Source organism: Armigeres subalbatus, chromosome 2 (assembly GCF_024139115.2).
Source record: "Armigeres subalbatus isolate Guangzhou_Male chromosome 2, GZ_Asu_2, whole genome shotgun sequence".
In the NCBI taxonomy this organism is placed as follows: domain Eukaryota; kingdom Metazoa; phylum Arthropoda; class Insecta; order Diptera; family Culicidae; genus Armigeres; species Armigeres subalbatus.
In genome coordinates, this window is record NC_085140.1 from 233,743,119 (window position 1) to 233,763,644 (window position 20,526).

General features: G+C 37.0%; 2 protein-coding genes across 4 annotated transcripts in view; one reads left to right on the forward strand and one right to left on the reverse strand.

Moving 5' to 3' along the window:
- Positions 1-20,526, reverse strand: part of LOC134211897 (glycerophosphocholine phosphodiesterase GPCPD1) — a 91,041-nt gene that overhangs the window by 63,316 nt on the left and 7,199 nt on the right. For all 3 annotated transcript variants that reach the window (XR_009979140.1, XR_009979139.1, XM_062689273.1), the window contains exon 2: positions 10,730-10,984. Coding sequence is in view for 1 of the 3 variants with exons in the window: in XM_062689273.1 (XP_062545257.1) it covers positions 10,730-10,967 (238 nt within the window). In the remaining 2 variants the exon portion in view is untranslated. The remainder of the gene's footprint in view (positions 1-10,729; positions 10,985-20,526) is intronic.
- On the forward strand, positions 3,634-5,809 carry LOC134211901 (CLIP domain-containing serine protease B15-like). Its single transcript, XM_062689278.1, has 3 exons — positions 3,634-3,764; positions 5,082-5,374; positions 5,461-5,809. Exons 2-3 carry the CDS (start codon positions 5,221-5,223, stop codon positions 5,769-5,771), a joined length of 465 nt encoding a protein of 154 aa, XP_062545262.1. The 5' UTR covers positions 3,634-3,764; positions 5,082-5,220; the 3' UTR covers positions 5,772-5,809.

The following is a 20,526-nucleotide window of genomic DNA, read 5'->3' on the forward strand; positions in this document are numbered from 1 at the left end:
GCATTGTGGCGTCAAATTGTTGATTCAGTGTTATCTGTTTAGATGTTAACTAAATAAATGAAATGAATGTTGAGATATTTGATATAGCATATTATTTTTGAGATGTATGCTAAAATGAATCTTAATGTTGCCCTTTTTGTTTAAATCTAACCTTAATATGTAAACCTAGATTTCTGAGAATGAGTCGACAAAATTTCAAAGCAAGTGTGGGAACAGAACCCTAAATTTTAACTCTCGTGATACCAGTTTTGAAAATGCGGTGAAAAAATTCTTGATTTGTTTATAATTACATAAATAGTGAGAAACATGACTTAACCTAAAACCCTACCACTCCACCCCCGTTGCTACGCCACTGCTGTCATATATCGTTCTATTGTTTGAACAGTTTATGTCCTTATTCCAACTCTTATCTAGTATCACTTGTTTTGCTTATTTTTCATGTGATATAAAGCCACGGGCTAGTTCACCACAACCACTCTTATCTCTCTAAGTAATATCATTGAGAAATTTCGCACACAATGGGATGTTCTACAAATAAACCATGATAATTATCGCGGTGTCCATGAAATGGTAAACATAGCGAAAATGTGAGTTTTCTTTTTTTGATGTACATAGCTCTATTCACAACTACATGTACGTTCACATATAGTTATAATCTTGCTATTCTAATTGAATAATCAAAGGGTTGATGGTTTTATGTATCTGACCCTGGGAATCTGACCTGAACTTATTGGTGCTTACTGTATTATTTATTATTAGGCAAAAGCAAGAGTGGCCTAAGGTACTAAGATTGGAGTGGCTAAGGTTGTCTTCATTCATTTCGTCCTATAGCTGCATGTTGCATTTTGTTGCATCATCCCCGCTACTTTGACGTCGTGAATCTGCAGGAATTTACAGGTTAGGAACCGACTTAACTTTCCGGGATTTGCATGGTCCTGAATCACTCCACCGCTCTTGTGAACGACAAACGTACTTTTTTCAAAGGTGTTGTACTTTTTACAACGGTGCGAGTCCCAGAAAGTTAATGGGACTCATTGTGTGGTTGCTAAAGACTTGCAAACTCGTGCAAACAAAGCTCGTCTCTTCAACTACTGCATCAACAACGTGCGATCCAGGGCTGGTAGCGACCGAAGCCACTCGAAATAGTGACTTTAGTGACCAAATAGTGACTTCAGTTGCAGAAAAAGTGACCAAATAGTGACTTCCAATTTCAGTTGCAAGTTCGATGAGACGAAATCAAGCGTTTTTAGGTCAAAGCAGAATAATTTTTCCCTAATTTGTGACGGAAAACATCGTTCACTTACCACTATTTTTTCTTACAACAAACTCAGAATAGATAAGAAAATCGTACACGCTAACTCAGTGATACTAAGTAAAATTGTATTGTCCTCTGATTTAATCCCACGGAAATTTTACTCAATATCAGTCTAAAGCAGGACTACTCAAAACTATGAGTAGTCTTGCAAGCAAATCATTTTTTAAGCCACTGGAAGTGAACAAAATATGGCTATCACTCATAACACCTAGGTGTTTTTCTTTCCCGAAAATGATTTCTCGGCAAAAATCTGCGTGTATGAGCACTATTTTCTCTTGAGAATGAGTGAAAAATTACGATCATTAGATTAACTGAACACCTACTTTAGAAATATGCAGAGAATTGTACGATTTGTCACTGGTGCCACGGAAGTTTTTGGAATTTTTAGTGCGACAGGAATAACAGTATGGATCGTTTTGGTAGAAAACGAAACAAAAATTATGAAGATTCATATACAACGAGCCTGGGATTGAACGCTCGACCTCCTGTTTGTAATGAGGACCATGCTCTCTGAACTTTTAATTATTTTTCCTACAAAAAACGCAGATTTTCCGACTTGCTGTGCGTATTTATGACCTGTTTTTGCTATGAAATTCGACAGCGCATGCAATCTTCAAAATTGGGGAGAATTGATCTCCTTTCTATGATATCTACTCAATAAATATTTTTTTAGAGCAAACCCTTCATTACATCTGTCCAATTACAAAAAAATGAGAACAAATTATATTTTCTTGAATTTTTGAGACAAATTTTTATATGGATGGCTAATGAGGGATCAAGTCTCCTCAAATTGAGGCAACAACTCAAAATCCAAAAATCCTGAAATTGTGGTGGAATGTTGGCATTTTTATCAATGAATTTTTATCAATAAAAACATTTTTAGGAGGAACAAAACACAGTAAATAATAGAGTAAATAAGGTTGTCAATCAAAAAAATAACTCACCACAAAATGATCATTTGCCTAGAGGAGCTATTATAAAAATACGGTAATACGGTAAAAACAGAATTCCCTGATTTTTCTAGGTTTTTTCCAAGTGTTTTACATTAATTTCCAGGTAAAAACAAACGTGCCATATATAGATTTAGCAGCAAAATAATCAACTCAAAAAAGTAAATATTGCAAAAGATATGTTTTTAAAGAATTTTTTGGTGGCCTCACAAAAACAATGTTGTAATTTACTTAAGAAATTTCCCCAGGAGTTTCTTTGCAAGTTTACCCAGAAATTGCTTCAGCCATTCAATCAAAATTCCTTCAGGAATCCCATGGAAAAGTCCTTCAGGTATTCCTTTGAAAATTTCTCCATAGATTCCATCGGAAAATCCTCCGGATTTTAAGAATTTCTTCAGAACTTCCTCCAGGATTTAATTTCTTTGTTAAAACTCAAGGAAACATCTCAAGGAATTGTTCCGGAAATTCCTTTAGAGATGCATTTGGCGATTCCTTTACATTTTTTTTTATGAATTCCTTTGTTCTTTTGTTTGTTTGTGTTTGTTCAAAAATGTCTTGTAAAAATCCCTCTGAAATTCCTTTATAAAATATTTTGCAGATTTCTTTAGATATTCTTCTGATTTTTTTTTAGGAATTTCATTGGAAATTTGGTTAAGTTTTCTTTCGGAAATTTCTTAGAATTTTATTTTTTTTAAATTCAAACTAATTTAGTATTTTTTAATATATTCCTAAAGAATTTCCGAGAGAATAATTAAAAGAATTTGCAAAGCAATCCCTAATTGATTTCTCGAATAAATTCCTAGATTTCCACAAGAATATCTTCGGAATTTATCCAGGAATTGTTTTTGAATATGGCAAAACGTTTTTTGCAGACCTGCACAACCTCCAGCAATCGTATGGGCCGCTGTTTGGCACCTCGAGAGTGTCAACATGTCATAGATATTCTTCGATCGGATCGTAATACACATGAAGACTATCATTTCATAGATCACAACAAATGTGGCCAGACTAGCGATAGTCCTCCGAAACCACTGGTTCGTATTTCCTGAATGATGTTCAGTAGATTATCTAAAAACCAAATTGAATTGGTTGACCCTTTCTCCTTCCAACGTTTGTTTTCCAAAATTTCATATAGGAAGAATTACCTGTTATGACAACTTTAAAACCAAAGTTATTTGGCATTACCCAAAAATAGTGGAAAGTTGGAGGAAAGGAAGCAGTATAAAACATTTCAAATAAATTTTGGTACTTCAAGGTTTGTTGTCCGGTTATTCAAAATGTGGCAGGATGTGGAGTTCCCAAACTAGCAAATCGTATTTTTGGAGGTGAAGAGACTGGTGTCGGTATGTTTCCATGGGCCGGAGTCATTCAGTACCGTGTCAGTAAAAGAAGGTTTTCCATATACTGTGGAGCTGCGCTAGTGCATCATCGCTGGGCATTAACAGCGGCACATTGCATCATCAGCATTCCGAGGAGCTGGTCAATGTAAGCTCAAACGGGTAACTATTTTATGATGTTGCGGCATTGGGTTAATAGGATAGTTATGGTAAAAGAGAACCGTGAGGATAAGAAAATAAAAATCACAGAAATATTCAAACTTTATTACAGCCCGGATCAGAAAAACAGCTGCGTGAATACCTAAAATGCTATCCTATAATTTTAGACATGATATCTATCGAATCATGATTGCCATCTAAAATATGACTAAAGATTAACATCTCTACATAATTAAAAATAATTGGATCTATTTTGATATTGTTGATTTAAAATCTCCAATATTTTGAGCATTTTGCCTTTCTCGTACACCAAGGTGTAACGAAAAGGCTATACATATATTCACTTCCAAGACGATTTTGTGATAGAAGGCCCGGAGACCCATAGTGTTATATACCAATCGACTCAGCTCGACGAATTGAGATGATGTCTGACTGTGTGTATGTGTGTGTGTGTGTGTGTGCGCAAAATAAAACTCACTCATCTTTTAGGCACTTATTTTGATCCGATATGTTGCATTCGACGGGGAATCCTGTCCCATTGTTTCCTATTGAAAATTGGCCAGATCGGACTATGGTATCAAAAGTTATGGCCAAAATACGATTTATATACAAAAACATGATAAGAAATTCTCACTCATTTTTTTAGTATATCTGATGTACGAGAAAGGCACAAACACCGCTAGGTTGATCAATCAGGTTTTTTTTCTAAAGTATTGGGGCTCCCTTAGCCGTGCGGTTAGACGCGCGGCTACAAAGAAAAAGACCATGCTGAGGGTGGATGGGTTCGATTCTCGGTGCCGGTCTAAGCAAGTGCCGAACACCATACAATAACGGACCTATCCTAAAACGACACTTACAGGGGTCCTTCCATCATCTTGTGTGATACAAAAGGAAGCTTTTTAGATAATCTTTTACCTACAAGGAACACCCGATCCTCATATTGTAGGCATTTTTTTCTTTCAATAATTGAGATTGAAAAAAAATGTGTCAAGATTTTCTTGCTTCATCTTATTTCAGAAGGTTTGATTCAACAACATTCAAGTCGATCGAACGCATCCTTATTATGTGGAGATGGTCAATATTAGCAAATGTTTTAAATTACTATTATGCTTAGTTATTGTTCGATCAAAACATGATGGTCATTTCCGGTGCAGAGCTCTTCTGTCTACAGCATAGCTAATGCAGTGCCCATCTTTTATACGGTAGTTTTTACGGTATACAAGAAGCTGTTCCTCAGATCCAGACATTGAGATTTTTTATGTGCCTGAGAGATATGAATAAGGTTCATGGACATTAGAAAACAAGATACTTTGATTTCAGACACCGTGTAAGATTCAACGAATGGGATACTACAAGGAAAGCCAATTGCACCATCAAAAACGATATTCAAATATGTAGAGCGGAATACGAAATAGAGGACTCATTCTCCCATCCATTGTATCTGGTCAACAATCCGAACATGAGGCACGACATCGGATTGCTGAAAACTAAACTGAATGTCCTAATAAACGACTATGTGATCCCTATCTGTTTGCCATTCAGCGAAATCATTAGACAACTGCCCATTGCTCAGGAAGAGTTCGTCGTCACTGGTTGGGGACAAACTGATCAAGGTATAATAAAAATAACATTAAAAATCACTTTCTTCTTATACTGACAGTAAGTCTCAATTCAAATTTTACAACTCATTACATTTTAGGAACACCCGGCATACAAAGACACGTGGTGCTGATTGGACAGAATAAAAGTATCTGTGACGAAGCGTTCGGCTCGCAGAAAATCGAGCTCACGGAAGACCAATTATGTATCGGAGGTTCAGAGGGGCAGGATTCATGCCGCGGCGATTCCGGAGGACCATTAACGCGAGCGCATGGTCTCGTCAACTATCTCGTGGGAGTTGTCAGTTTTGGAGCGTATAAATGTGGCTCAAAAAACCATCCTGGTGTTTATACCAATGTGGGGAATTACCTGGATTGGATAGAAGAAACTATAGTGACAAACTCTGCTTAGAGTGCGAATTAACAAATAAATGAGTAATAACCATCTTATTTAGATTTAATTAATAAAAAATAATCACACGACAAGAAACTAGTTCAGGACGGCGAGCATTGTGAAGTGGACAATTAAATTAGTTTAGCTGGTTTTTAGACTGCGATTCTGTAGACTGCGATATTGCATGCTGCGACCCAGCGATGGAGTTGCTTGACTCAGCTCGACGAACTGCACAAATGTTTGTCCATCCGTGTTCATATGTGTGTGCATGTGCCCAAATTATAAGAAAATTTGTACACGTTTCGGAAGGTCAAATATTTTCAGTCAATGACGGCGCTGGCCACTTTCTTAGGCTCATATAAGAGGGAATGGATTATTAGTCAGAATATCGTTGCTCCTAGAGACCGAGTATTCGTTTGATAAATAATGTAAAGATGTTGAGACCAGGTGCAGAACGACTTGGCGAGCGTGGGGCGTATCCGAGGATGGAGAGATGCGGCCTCGAACCGTGCATTGTGGCGTCAAATTGTTGATTCAGTGTTATCTGTTTAGATGTTAACTAAATAAATGAAATGAATGTTGAGATATTTGATATAGCATATTATTTTTGAGATGTATGCTAAAATGAATCTTAATGTTGCCCTTTTTGTTTAAATCTAACCTTAATATGTAAACCTAGATTTCTGAGAATGAGTCGACAAAATTTCAAAGCAAGTGTGGGAACAGAACCCTAAATTTTAACTCTCGTGATACCAGTTTTGAAAATGCGGTGAAAAAATTCTTGATTTGTTTATAATTACATAAATAGTGAGAAACATGACTTAACCTAAAACCCTACCACTCCACCCCCGTTGCTACGCCACTGCTGTCATATATCGTTCTATTGTTTGAACAGTTTATGTCCTTATTCCAACTCTTATCTAGTATCACTTGTTTTGCTTATTTTTCATGTGATATAAAGCCACGGGCTAGTTCACCACAACCACTCTTATCTCTCTAAGTAATATCATTGAGAAATTTCGCACACAATGGGATGTTCTACAAATAAACCATGATAATTATCGCGGTGTCCATGAAATGGTAAACATAGCGAAAATGTGAGTTTTCTTTTTGATGTACATAGCTCTATTCACAACTACATGTACGTTCACATATAGTTATAATCTTGCTATTCTAATTGAATAATCAAAGGGTTGATGGTTTTATGTATCTGACCCTGGGAATCTGACCTGAACTTATTGGTGCTTACTGTATTATTTATTATTAGGCAAAAGCAAGAGTGGCCTAAGGTACTAAGATTGGAGTGGCTAAGGTTGTCTTCATTCATTTCGTCCTATAGCTGCATGTTGCATTTTGTTGCATCATCCCCGCTACTTTGACGTCGTGAATCTGCAGGAATTTACAGGTTAGGAACCGACTTAACTTTCCGGGATTTGCATGGTCCTGAATCACTCCACCGCTCTTGTGAACGACAAACGTACTTTTTTCAAAGGTGTTGTACTTTTTACAACGGTGCGAGTCCCAGAAAGTTAATGGGACTCATTGTGTGGTTGCTAAAGACTTGCAAACTCGTGCAAACAAAGCTCGTCTCTTCAACTACTGCATCAACAACGTGCGATCCAGGGCTGGTAGCGACCGAAGCCACTCGAAATAGTGACTTAAGTGACCAAAGCTGACGAAAAAAGGGACCAAATAGTGACTTTCAGTTGCAGAAAAAGTGACCAAATAGTGACTTCCAATTTCAGTTGCAAGTTCGATGAGACGAAATCAAGCGTTATTGGGTCAAAGGAGAATAATTTTTCCCTAATTTGTGGCGGAAAACATCGTTCACTTACCACTATTTTCTCTTACAACAAACTCAGAATAGAAAAGAAAATCGTACTCGCTAACTTTTATCTACTCAGTGATACTTAGTAAAATTGTATTGCCCTCTGATTTAATCCCACGGAAATTTTACTCAATATCAGTCTAAAGCAGGACTACTCAAAACTATGAGTAGTCTTGCAAGCAAATCATTTTTTAAGCCACTGGAAGTGAACGAAATATGGCTATCACTCATAACACCTGTTTTTCTTTCCCGAAAATGATTTCTCGGCGAAAATCTGCGTGAATGAGCACTCTTTTCTCTTGAGAATGAGTGAAAATTACGATCATTGGATTAACTGAACACCTACTTTAGAAATATGCAGAGAATTCTACGATTTGTCACTGGTGCCACGGATGTTTTTGGAATTTTTAGTGCGACAGGAATAACAGTATGGATCGTTTTGGTAGAAAACGAAACAAAAATTATGAAGATTCATATACAACGAGCCTGGGATTGAACGCTCGACCTCCTGCTTGTAATGGGGAACATGCTCTCTGAACTTTTAATTATTTTTCCTACAAAAAAACGCAGATTTTCCGACTTGCTGTGCGTATTCATGACCTATTTTTGCTATGGAATTCGACAGCGCATGCGATCTTCAAAATTGGGGAGATTTGATCTCCTTTCTATGATATCTATTCAATAAATATTTTTTTTAGAGCAAACCCTTCATTACATCTGTCCAATTACAAAAAATTGAGAACAAATTATATTTTCTTGAATTTTTGAGACAAATTTTTATATGGATGGCTATAATGAGGGATCAAGTCTCCTCAAATTGAGGCAACAACTCAAAATCCAAAAATCCTGAAATTGTGGTGGAATGTTGGCATTTTTATCAATGAATTTTTATCAATAAAAACATCTTTAGGAGGAACAAAACACAGTAAATAATAGAGTAAATAAAGTTGTCAATCAAAAAAATAACTCACCACAAAATGATCATTTGCCTAGAGGAGCTATTATAAAAATACGGTAATACGGTAAAAACAAAATTCCCTGCTTTTTCCAGGTTTTTTCCAAGTGTTTTACATTAATTTCCAGGTAAAAACAAACGTGCCATATATAGATTTAGCAGCAAAATAATCAACTCAAAAGTAAATGTTGCAAAAGATATGTTTTTAAAGAATTTTTTGGTGGCCTCACAAAAACAATGTTGTAATTTACTTAAGAAATTTCTCCAGGAGTTTCTTTGCAAGTTTACCCAGAAATTGCTTCAGCCATTCAATCTAAATTCCTTCAGGAATCCCATAGAAAATTCCTCCAGGTATTCCTTTGAAAATTTCTCCATAGATTCCATCGGAAAATCCTCCGGATTTTAAGAATTGCTTCAGAACTTCCTCCAGAATTTAATTTCTTTGTTAAAACTCAAGAAAACATCTCAAGGAATTGTTCCGGAAATTCCTTTAGAGATGCATTTGGCGATTCCTTTACATTTTTTTTATGAATTCCTTTGTTCTTTTGTTTGTTTGTGTTTGTTCAAAAATGTCTTGTAAAAATCCCTTTATAAAATACTTTGCAGATTTCTTTAGATATTCTTCTGAATTTTTTTTTTAGGAATTTCATTGAAAATTTGGTTAAGTTTTGTTTCGGAAATTCCTTAGAATTTTATTTTTTTTTTGAAAAATCCTAACTAATTTAGTATTTTTTAATATATTCCTAAAGAATTTCCGAGAGAATACTCAAAAGAATTTGCAAAGCAATCCCTAATTGATTTCTCGAATAAATTCCTAGATTTCAACAAGAATATCTTCGGAAATTATCCAGGAATTCTTTTGAAGATGGCAAAACGTTTTTTGCAGAACAACGATCTATTAACGTTCACTACATTTTCAATAGATTTGATTGGTATATTTATTCAAATATTTTTAAGGATTTTTTTCATCTTATGAGAGAATTTCACTCATTATCACCGGGTATTAAAATTTCCCTGATTATGTCAAGAATTCCCTGATAATTCCAGGTATTTTCCAGGTGGGGAGGAATTCCCTAATAATTCCAGGTTTTTGCAGCTAGTAGACACCTTGATACTACTTTCGTTCTTGGTTGGAGAAGCATGCCTTCCAAGGGGTCAAATCTCACCACCTTCCCCTACTGTATAAATATTGAGTTGAGAAAAAACTTGAAATCGACAGTTCACCTGGTTGCATGACTGTATAACCGATTTATAAATTGTGACGTAAAACACCTTCAATTAGCTACTGGTGAAATGCCAATAAGAGCAGCGAGTTAAATGGCTGGCGAAGTTTCAGAACGATCATTTTTCCAAGATCTGTAATTTCATTTCTGCCATGAACAAAGCATCATCAGATGGATACCTAAAGCTTTATAAAAAAAATCTTGGTTTCAATAGTTTCAAAATAGTTGAAAATAGTGACTTTTTGCGCGAAAAAGTGACTTTAGTGACTTGAGGTCGAAAAAAGAGACTTTTTAGTGACTAGCCCGAAAAAAGTGACTAAGTCACTAAAAAGTGACCCGCTACCAGGCCTGCGATACCCATAAGAAAAGGGTCACCCGACAATGAGAAAGCAACATTCTATGCATAGCTTGAATAGACGTTCTACCAGATTTGAGAATAACTCAAAATCTTAAAACTCATGGACGGTTTGAATCACGCCTGAGAACCTTCGAAAAATGTTTGCGTTTTCACTCCAAGAGGTTTCCGTTGATCGTAAGCAAAGTGACACATTGCGTCAAAATATAACCCAAAGGATGCAGAAAAACTTTGTCGGAGAAGGTACGTTGTTGGAATTTCTTATAAAAACAGGTTATAACCAATAATTATTTAACTGACAATAATTTCAAAATTATTTATCTTATCGGGCGGGGAAGCTCCTTGGGGTAATTCAAGATCATTTCTCAAAGTAAAAATCCGGATAAGAAGGAATAACGGTTTTACCCTCCAACCACCATAGGTAGCACGGTAGTACGGGTATGAATGATAGTGACAACATGTGTTTTTACTTTTTTTGAGTCGTATCAACTGATAAATTTGAGCAATACCGGGTACACATGGTTAGTAATGTACATCAAAAAAAATATGTACAAATACAAATAAAAACACGTGGTTCAACAACACAATTATCAAAAAAAAAAATGATTTACTTACCATCTTCCAACTGCATCTGGACACAATGTTCCGATTCCCAATTGCCAAGAGCTTCGCAGTTTCCCGTAACGGCTATTGTTTCATCCTTCAACAGCTCGTAGGTGACCAACACTCGAAACTTATGACGTCGATCACCAGGAGGTTTTTGGGGTTTAGTCTTTTTAGATGCAACCCCGGACGATGAAGCTAAGCTGCTGGCCGATCCGTTTTTTTCGTCGAGAAACCACCACCGCTGCATGATGCTGTTATATGTGCCTGTAACAGAAAGTGGTATTATAAGACAGTGACTAAAAACAGCGAGTGTAATGTCTGATGTAGATAAAATTATTTACTATATGAATATTAGAAATAAGATTGTTACCCAGTAATGCTTCTCTGGTAAAATACTCTGAACAATATTTATAGAACACTCAAGTCGTTGCCAGCTACGATACGACACATTTGAATTCACCCACCCAGAAGCTAACCCGCGGAATAAACATAAAACACCCAAACGGCCAATGAACGGTCAAGGTGATCATCAATTTAAAACGATTCTTGTTATCTTCATACGTCGAGCATTCAATAAATTTAAAACATCAATTGAAAAGATAACGGCGGGGCATACGACCATAAGCTTAAACCAATTGCCATTGAACACATCGATTTTAATATATAAGTCATGATACCCATGATACCGATAAGAAAATACATTGCCAATGCGGGTGGTTCGCTAGTCGCTCGCATTTGAATAATTTGTTTGAGAAACTGCATAAGGCACAGTGGAGCAAGTGAGATAGGCAAAATTTTGCTGAATTTCATATTAGCATAACTTTGCATAGAATAATCCGATTTTAATGAAACCGAAACCATCGAACGCAGACATTTTTCTAGTTTCCTGTCCTTATTTTCAATCTCAGATTAAGGCACGGGCATCAGAGATATTTCTGGTTTTCTGAGAGTATGTTAAAATGCATTTTTTGCAATTCCTGATCAAAATATCTGGTTTACAGTTCGTCTTTGAGTGATAAAACGGCCTACTTTTCCACACCAACGAAATAGGTGCTTTAATGAACATTATGTAACTCAAATGGGTTGCATAATATTCATTATAACACTCATTTGGGTGCTATAATAAAAAACCAACATCAGAACAGTAGTTACATGACTACATTTTGCTTAATTAACTTGGGCAAATGTTCAAATAGTGTATTCTCTGCATCGCATAATGATTCAAATAGTTTGATGGACATGACCATCGAACCCATTAGTCGGGCAACATTTTTTATAGTTGTTGATGTTAAATAGCAACAATCTAATTTTGATTTGCAAATTTATTAAATTATCTATTGCCTAAGGTATCGAGGCTGAACATTTCGCCTTATTATCGTAATTTAAATAAATATTTTCATTTATGGATCTACTACCTCCACTATTGGTACCGTTACTTTATTTATGGAGCTAATATATATGAATCGCTGCAATAGTTAATACATCACCAAGAAATTAAGATTACTTTGTTAACGTAGAATTTCTACTGAAATCATACGTGAATTAAGGTACAGAATGGTCATGTAGGATTGTGAAGGTAAATTGATTAATTCTATGCTTAATCATCGGCATATTTGTGTTTTTTCACTCACCCCATTTACCTTCCCACTCCGTTGTACCTAAAGTCTCAAGTTTCCGAGAGAAAAAAAAAACAAATAATATCTTTTGATTTCATCGGTGAAATATTTAGGTAAAACTTAACGACTGCAAGGGGCACTGGCAGTTTGGACGCTGCAACTAATGATCCATAATTAAGATTTTTTTCTAAATATTTTTTCTATTTCGTCTTTCGAGCTACAATATATTTTTCACACTCGTAGACTCTAAAATTTATGTATGGAATTAAACGGAATTCTACAACTTGTCTCATAACCAAGGATGTTATGGATTGTTTAGTATTTTGTATTTTATCATTGAATAGTTTGTCAATCACACATTCTAGAGGCTTAATTTTAAAATGCATTCTCTGCATTCTCCACTTCCTTCTAAGAAACAAGGGTTCAAGACCGACCAAACCGCGGAAAAAATAGAAGGAAGCTGGAGACTTCAGATATTCCTTCTAACTCTAATATCGGAAATAATTCTCCTCCTATCGAACTGAGCAATCAGTTCGATTTGATTCATGATGAAATTGACCAAATCGAATCTACCTCTAGCCCAGGTAATTCGATTCATGCGAAAAAGCAAAGGATTCTGCCAATTGTGGTATCTGTTGCCTAGTTTTCTGGCTTTAGGAATGAGATTTTGAATAACCTTCAGGGGATCAAGGTTTCATTTCAGATTGCCCACACTTAACCCATTTCACAGTATTCGGTAAATTTTACCGAAATCTCAACAGCAGAACTGTTCGGTAATTATTTTACAGATTTTTTGTAATTTTTTCCATTGTTCAACTGTCAAAATCACCGAAAATCAGTAAAATTATTTACCGAACAGTTCTGCTGTTGAGATTTCGGTAAAATTTTACCGAACTCGGAGACTTATTTAAAATGTGTAGGAAGGGTGACTGCCACGTTTTTCTTCAGTATTTAACTGAGAAGCGCCATAAATTCTTCACATACGACGACAAAACTGAACGATTGTTCAATTGTCAATTGAGACATTGCAACAAATGTCCAACAAAATAACTTAATAACAAAATAAATAATTTTAGACAAAAATCGTTGCAATCTTCTATTGCAACGATTAGCTCCTTGTACCCTTAGTATAAATTAGGTTAAGTTTAGTTTAAGTTGAAAACATTGTAATTCCTACATGGTTCAATTCAACCAGAGGAAAAATCCTAACTGCCAGAGGCAATTGAAATGTATTAATAATAACTAAAAATGTAACATAGGAAATAATGATGATAGTGTTAAGAAAACACGGAACACCTTGTCTAAGAGATGAATGCATGTATTAGATAATTAGCAAATAAAATAAGTTAAAAAAATAATAAATAAAGCCCCAGGGGTCGATCGCATATCCGCGCAAGTATTGCATCATACTATCTGGTCGACTGGATGCAGGGTATTTTAGGCTTTGGTCCGATTCGTGAATTAAAATCGAATTAAACTTAAAAGTGACAGTTCAAAAATTTCCAAATAACCCTGCTCGCAGAGCAAGATTACTTTTGACAGATATTGAATCATTTTTGATAGATGTTTTGTTGGTATTGCTGGGTAGCACCAGCCATTCTTATGAGCGGGGGATTTCATAATTTCCGAACTGTCACTTTTAAGTTTAATTCGATTTTAATTCACGAATCGGACCAAAGCCTTAGTGAAGGTGCCCAAAAAGGGTGACCTGGCTGTATGTGAAAACTGGTAAGGCATTTTATTGCTGTGTACCAAGGGGCAAGTAACTCTAAACTTTGCGATAATATTACTCATTGTCTCGCAATAGTATTTCGTGATATTTCTAGTATCCACGATTTTCGTCAAACAAAGAAACGGTTGCTAGTTCGGTTGTTATGGCGTGTGTCAGTTATTTGATGAAACACAGTGCTCTCCCGTATTGGAAACACCTGATTTCTACCTTCTACGGATTCTAGGATACTTTCAAACCGCATTTTATATTTCTAATTCCATCAAACTAAAACGTGGGCCCCGAAGATTGCTCAAAAAGTAATAGTAACAGAAATAGGTATACAGTGATTTTTTTTAAAGAATTTAAAGGAGACTGAAATCATGTGGTGCCTGAAACTGGGTGGACTGTATCGATTGGGTGGCGTTGTGTTTCATGCATTCCCAGCCAGAGCTCTTCGATCAATTTACTGCAGATAAGACGTAGTTTTCTCTAGTACCTATTTGTTAGTATTTTTGGATACTGTCGAAAGTTTAGAGTTAGTTGCCCCTTACTGTTGTAGGTCTGAACATGTAATAGTAAGCTATGATTCTAGAATGCATCTAAGCAACACTTAATAAATAGAAAAGTCATTCTTGCCCCAACCGTACTTATGGACAGATGTTTTATTTGTATGCAGACCCAGAATTGACCAAGATTCAAACCTTACAATCTGGCGACGAGGTGAAAGGATAAGGTAGTTTTTTTTAAATAGGTATATATATTTCAATGTTGAGCATTTAAAATTAAGAAAAAATGGTTTGTATGGAGCTTCTACCATTATGGTAGCGTTCGGATCTTGGATCCAAAGAATGGAGACTCTACCGGTTTGGTAGCGATCGAAATTGGAATTTAAAAAACGGAGATTCTATCTTTGTGATAGCGGTCGGATTTTGGATCCACATGGAGTTTCTACTTTAGTAGCGAACGTATTATTTTTTAGTATCTACCTGGAAGTAGAAGAAAAATCTGTTGTGTTGTAGCTATGGCAATGGTCATTATAATTAGTCGAATTTGTGTGATGCAATACAATTATGAACAACACTTAATGTACCGTTTAGAAAAAGAGCGATGCGATTCTCCGGCCGGCACCAGCAGACCGATTACTGTGCCGGAAGATCTTGTGTGGGACATATTGCCACGCTACATATCATTCTGGAGCAGGTCAACATCTCAATCAATGAGAATATGTTGGACGTCTTGAGACGCAAGAGGGTTCCTGAGAAAATAGTCGACCTCATCGGGGAACAGTACGAGATCTTCTCGTGTAGAGTGCTGCACAACTTAGAAGAGTAGAGTAGGACAATAGTAAGCACTCCTGCATTCGCACTCCTGCGTCGCTGAGCCGATGCACTCCTGCATTATTTTACCGCTGCGTGCACGTGACGTTGAAAAAAACGGTATGTGGGCATCGGCCCTAAGAGTGCGCATCGGACGGAGTAAGAGTACGCAATTTCCCAATCATGTTTTTTAAGTATATATTAAAATAACTAAGAATTAATAACATTTAATTGGTGTTTATTGAAAGTATATCATAGATTTTTTTTTAAAGTTACGTAATTTTAAAAAGGAGAGGGGTCCTAGAAATGAGAACTTTCATACGGAAAAACATTGTTTTTGCTTTTCTCGTACAACAAAATCGTACCGAAAGGTTATATGTTCTCTCCAAAAACTATAAAAAAAATTGATAGGAGGCCCGGAGACCCATAGTGCTATATTCGTGTGTTTATGTCTAAGGGAAGGTGGTCGGTTGTCGGCATCATTTTGTTTTAGTTCATAACTTTCATACACTTGCACAATGTGGCGATATATTCAAACCTATGAAGCCTATAGGCGTAAGCTAATAACTGGTGAAGAGTTTTGATTTATTCCATTTATTGGAAAAAAAAACTATTAACAATTTTGTTAAGCGTTGTTTTTATGCCATTCTGAAAAAGGTGGTCGGTTGTCGGTACCCCCAAAAACTCACTCAAAATTTAAAAAATACGAATTGAGGGTGTTGAGGATGTTTTCGGGTTGAGCATAGTGTATCTATTGTACTTTCCACACAAGATACATACTCATGCAATGGCGGGCATAGAAAAGCTTTTAATAATAACTATGGAAATGCTAATAGATTACTAAGTTGAAAAGCAGGCCAAGTTCCAGTTGGAATGTAGAGCCATAAAAGAAGAAGATGAATTAAGGGTGAATTAAGGCACTTTCCTATCCATAGGCCTCAGCTTAATGCAATCTGTGCATGAAATTCATGCAAGATTGTCATAAAATCATGCATTCACTGGTTGGGTGTACGTACACACGCACATACATACAGACAGATATCACCTGAATTCTCGAGTTAGTTTGATTTATATAAAAAAAATCGACCCACCGGGATTCTTATCAAAAATTCGTTTCTTGGGGTGAACTAAAGTCTTTTCACGACACCTTGGTGTACGAGAAATGCAAACAATTTGCAATTGACGTCCTCTGTAGATAAGCCCGTATATGGGGGAAACTTTCCAATCTTATAAACTGACAACGGTGCTCGAACTGTGTTGGACGCCATTCATATTGTTTTATCCGTCATTCAAATTAATATTTTTGAAGCTGAGGGTATCGAAAACACCCATCAACGGTAACAGAATTACGCTATTAATTACTATTTTTAACTTTCGGTGGGATGGTCGAAGACATCGGCAATTCATTCACGTGCAACTATAGCTTGATTATTTTATCCAACAAACAAGACAGCGACAAACCAGATAGGTAATTAACCTGATGTGAGTATACTGTCGCGTCCCAGACTACAGGCATGTAAATAAAAACAGCATTCGAATGCACTTTATTTTTCCTCGTTGCTTTTAGATTTTGTATTCGTAAACAAAATCGTCACATGATAGCGGTGGCGTGCATTTGGCGAATGAAAAATCGTAAATTCAACCGGTACGAACAAGTTACCTGCCTAAGTATCACGTACAACCACTCTAGGAATAGTTACCAGTCACGTTGAGTTGTTAGTAACGAGAACTTTCCACCTTGCTATAGTAATCGGGCAAATAAAATATAATCAAAACGACTAATCTTTCACGGGTCTACTTTACATTTTTTTAAATTTTTTGTATGTCTAAATTAATTTGATTTTAGATTCCTTGTCACGATACCAGTGCTACAGGCCGGACTCGATTATCCGGAGTGTGGAAACAAATTTCACTCCGGATAATCGAACCTTCCGGATAATCGAGCCATTTTAAGTTGTCGCTGAAAATTTGGCTTTTGCTCAAATAATCGTTATTCAAGTTATATAAAATCTAATAAAATATACAGTTGGTCCGTTCATGGGTTCTGACTACCGTTAGAGGTCAGCGCCGATCCGAAAATCGTCGGCCGCCGCGTTTGTCATAATTTTGGTCGGCGAAGGCTTGGCGATTTATTTATTACGTTCGTAACGTAAGGTTATTTTAAAGACATTAACGGAAGAATCTTTTTATATCGCCGGAAAAATCTAATGAACTGTCCCAGGAGATTCTTCCAGGTTTTTCGAATTTTCAACTGGAAATGTTCTAGTTTTCACCGGAATTTCTTTGAAATTTTCACAGGAAATTGTTAAGTTTGCCTATGCCACCGAGCATGCACGCTCTGTTTTTTTTCTCGTCGAGAATTTTCCGAAGTTTCCACTAAACAGAATTTCCTTATGATTTTTTTTTAAATTACACAAAAACTGTTTCCAACGGAATTTCAATTTTTTGGATTTTTTTTCGGAATTTCTTTGAATTTCTACGTGAAATTTTTTATGTTGTCGGAAATTCTACGCGAAAATTTTCAAAAGACGAAGGGTCGTTTGGTTGAAAATCATTCGGTGGAAAATCATTTGACCGAATACCACTTGGCCGAATAATATGTTGAGCCGAAAGCTATCTAGCCGAATTTCATTTGTTCGATACGGTTACTATGTGGAAAACGGTTTGACGATACGACCAAACTAGTCATTTGGCTGAAAAAGCCATATTCTCTAATAGGTCGTTTGGTCAAATAGGCCTTGTCGTCGAAAATTCCATTTGACCGAAACGGTAGATTAGCAGGAAGGGCAATTTGGCCGAAAATGTTATTCGACTGATCGGATTATATGGCGAAAAACGTCGACCCGTTTGCCCGAACGCTATTTTGAACAAATGAGCTGTCGGAGTAAACGTCTTTTTCGGCCAAATTATCAGTTCGGCCGTATGGTCTTCACCCGTACGTCGCTTTCAGCCAAATTACATTTTTGGCAAAACCGTTTTCGACTTTTAGCCACCTCGTCCGGCCAAGCAGCATTTCCGGTCAAACGACTTTTTTTTGGCAGCTCGGGAGAACAACACTTTCGGCCATATGTTCATTTCGGCCAAATGACCCTTTTATGCCAAACGACCATCTAGGCTTTTTTGGCTAAATGACCTATTCGATTAGACAACTTTTCAGCCAAATGACCTGTTCGGCCGAACGACATTATCGGCCATATGTCTATTTCGGCCAAATGCCAATTGAGTTTCAGATTAATGACATATTCGGACAAACAAAAACGGCCCTTCCCCGTCAAAACACTTGATTTCAACGTGAAATTCTGTGGATTTCAACAGGAAATCCTTAGAAATTTAGAGGCGTACACCTCTAACCACCGTGTGGTCCTCCGGGAAATCTGGAGGATCCCATGCAATGAAAACTTCTAAATTCAATAGTTAAGCACCAAGATTTTTCAGATGCACTTGATGTTGTGGCTTATACAAGTCGTGGCCTTCCGGAACATCCATGAAATAAAACAAAAAATAATGAATTTCATCGCATAGCATTATTTGACATTCTAACATCGGAATTTATTTCATTTGATTTATTCAAACTAAGGCCTCTGCAATACATAAAATTCATCTACATTCAGCTCGGTCTGTAGTTGCACGTCGCCAACTTTGTAGTCCACGGGGACCTCAAATCGATCCACCTTGCTCTCTGCGCTCCTCGCCTTCTTGTCCCCTGCGGATCCCTATCAGGAACCATTTTACCGGGTTATTGCCCGACATTCTGAGCATGATATTGTGTGTACAGTTGTTGTTTCGCTCTCGTCGCGCGCGGACGTTTAGCAACTAGGTTGCCTTTGGACTGTGGTAAATACTGGCTACATAGGGACACGGCAGGTATTTCCGTCCATCGTCGTAGAGGCTAAAACCAACTACAGCAACTTCCATTTGCTAGAACTCCACTATAACCGAACGTTTCACCTGAGCAAACGATTTGATACCGATACAAAAAAAAAATAGTCTCTTTTATTCGTTTTCTGGACTATGACGAAGAGACGAAAATACCTGCCTTAACCCTTCCAAACAACATTGTTTTTCGTTTTGTTCTATCGCTTTCGTTCGAACGGTTACCATTGCTGCGAGAGAAATGATCGTCAACACAGTCCAATTTCGTTTCCCGCATACTGCTCCCCGACCAACATGGGTAGATTGCCGGGTTTGTGCGAAAGTTGGATACTGATGTATCTCTATTCAAAACGGTGTATAAAACAGCGGCGGATCGTTCGCTGTTCGTAAAATTCGTTTCAATTAATGCAATGCAGGAGTCACTAAATAAAAACATGGATCCGCGTAAATTCCATTATTCCAGCGGGAATTCAGTGGAAGTGCAAATGACGGTTGCCGGTAGCAATACATCCGAGTATTTGACTTGCCTCCAGAATTGCCAGATAATGTACTTGAACAGCGTCTTTCGGAGTACGGGAAAGTGGATCGTGTGGTCCGGGAAAAATTCCCGCCTAATTTAGGTTTGGATCATTTATACACCGGAGTGCGAGGTGCCTATATTGATGTCCAAAAGGAAATTTCTACATCGCTGGAAGTTTCGAACTGGAAAGGGAACGAGTTCTACCAAAGTTTGAGGAACAAATGCTTTTTATGCCGTGCGGAAGGGCATCGGAAGGACGCGTGCCCACAAGGAAAAATAGTAAATCAAAAAAAGAAACAAACAGACGGAATAGAAGTGGAAAGGCAAGACAAGCAACGGAAATCATACTCCGGTGTCGTTGTCGGATTTGAAGCAACGGAGAATGTAATTTAAGTGCCAGAGGAAGATATGGTCGTGTCGGATATTGGTTCAACAGAAAGAGCAGAAACATTCGAAATCCCCAACTCGATCAAAAAATGAAAGAAGAAGAGGAAAGAAAGCAACAAGCGCAGTCAATATTGTGTAAGGATCACCCTGGCCACCGAGTGATTCTTTTGAAAATGAAAATATTCATTAATTACGTAACGCAAAAAATGCCCATTTTCAATCCCCCTTCCCCACTATGTCACACTTCAGGAAACCCCTTCCCCCTCTAAGCGTTATGTAATTTACGTATGTTCCATAAACGCAAGGATTTTTAAGTGCCATTTGTTGTTACTATGAATATAGAACTGGTGTTTTAATCCATACATGGACCACCGTTGGTGAAA

Excerpts from the sequence above, each read along its gene's own strand:
- LOC134211901 (XM_062689278.1), top strand. The coding sequence starts at position 5,221 with ATGAGGCACGACATCGGATTGCTGAAAACTAAACTGAATGTCCTAATA. Across the intron at positions 5,375-5,460 it reads TTGGGGACAAACTGATCAAG|GAACACCCGGCATACAAAGA; the intron begins GTATAATAAAAA and ends ATTACATTTTAG.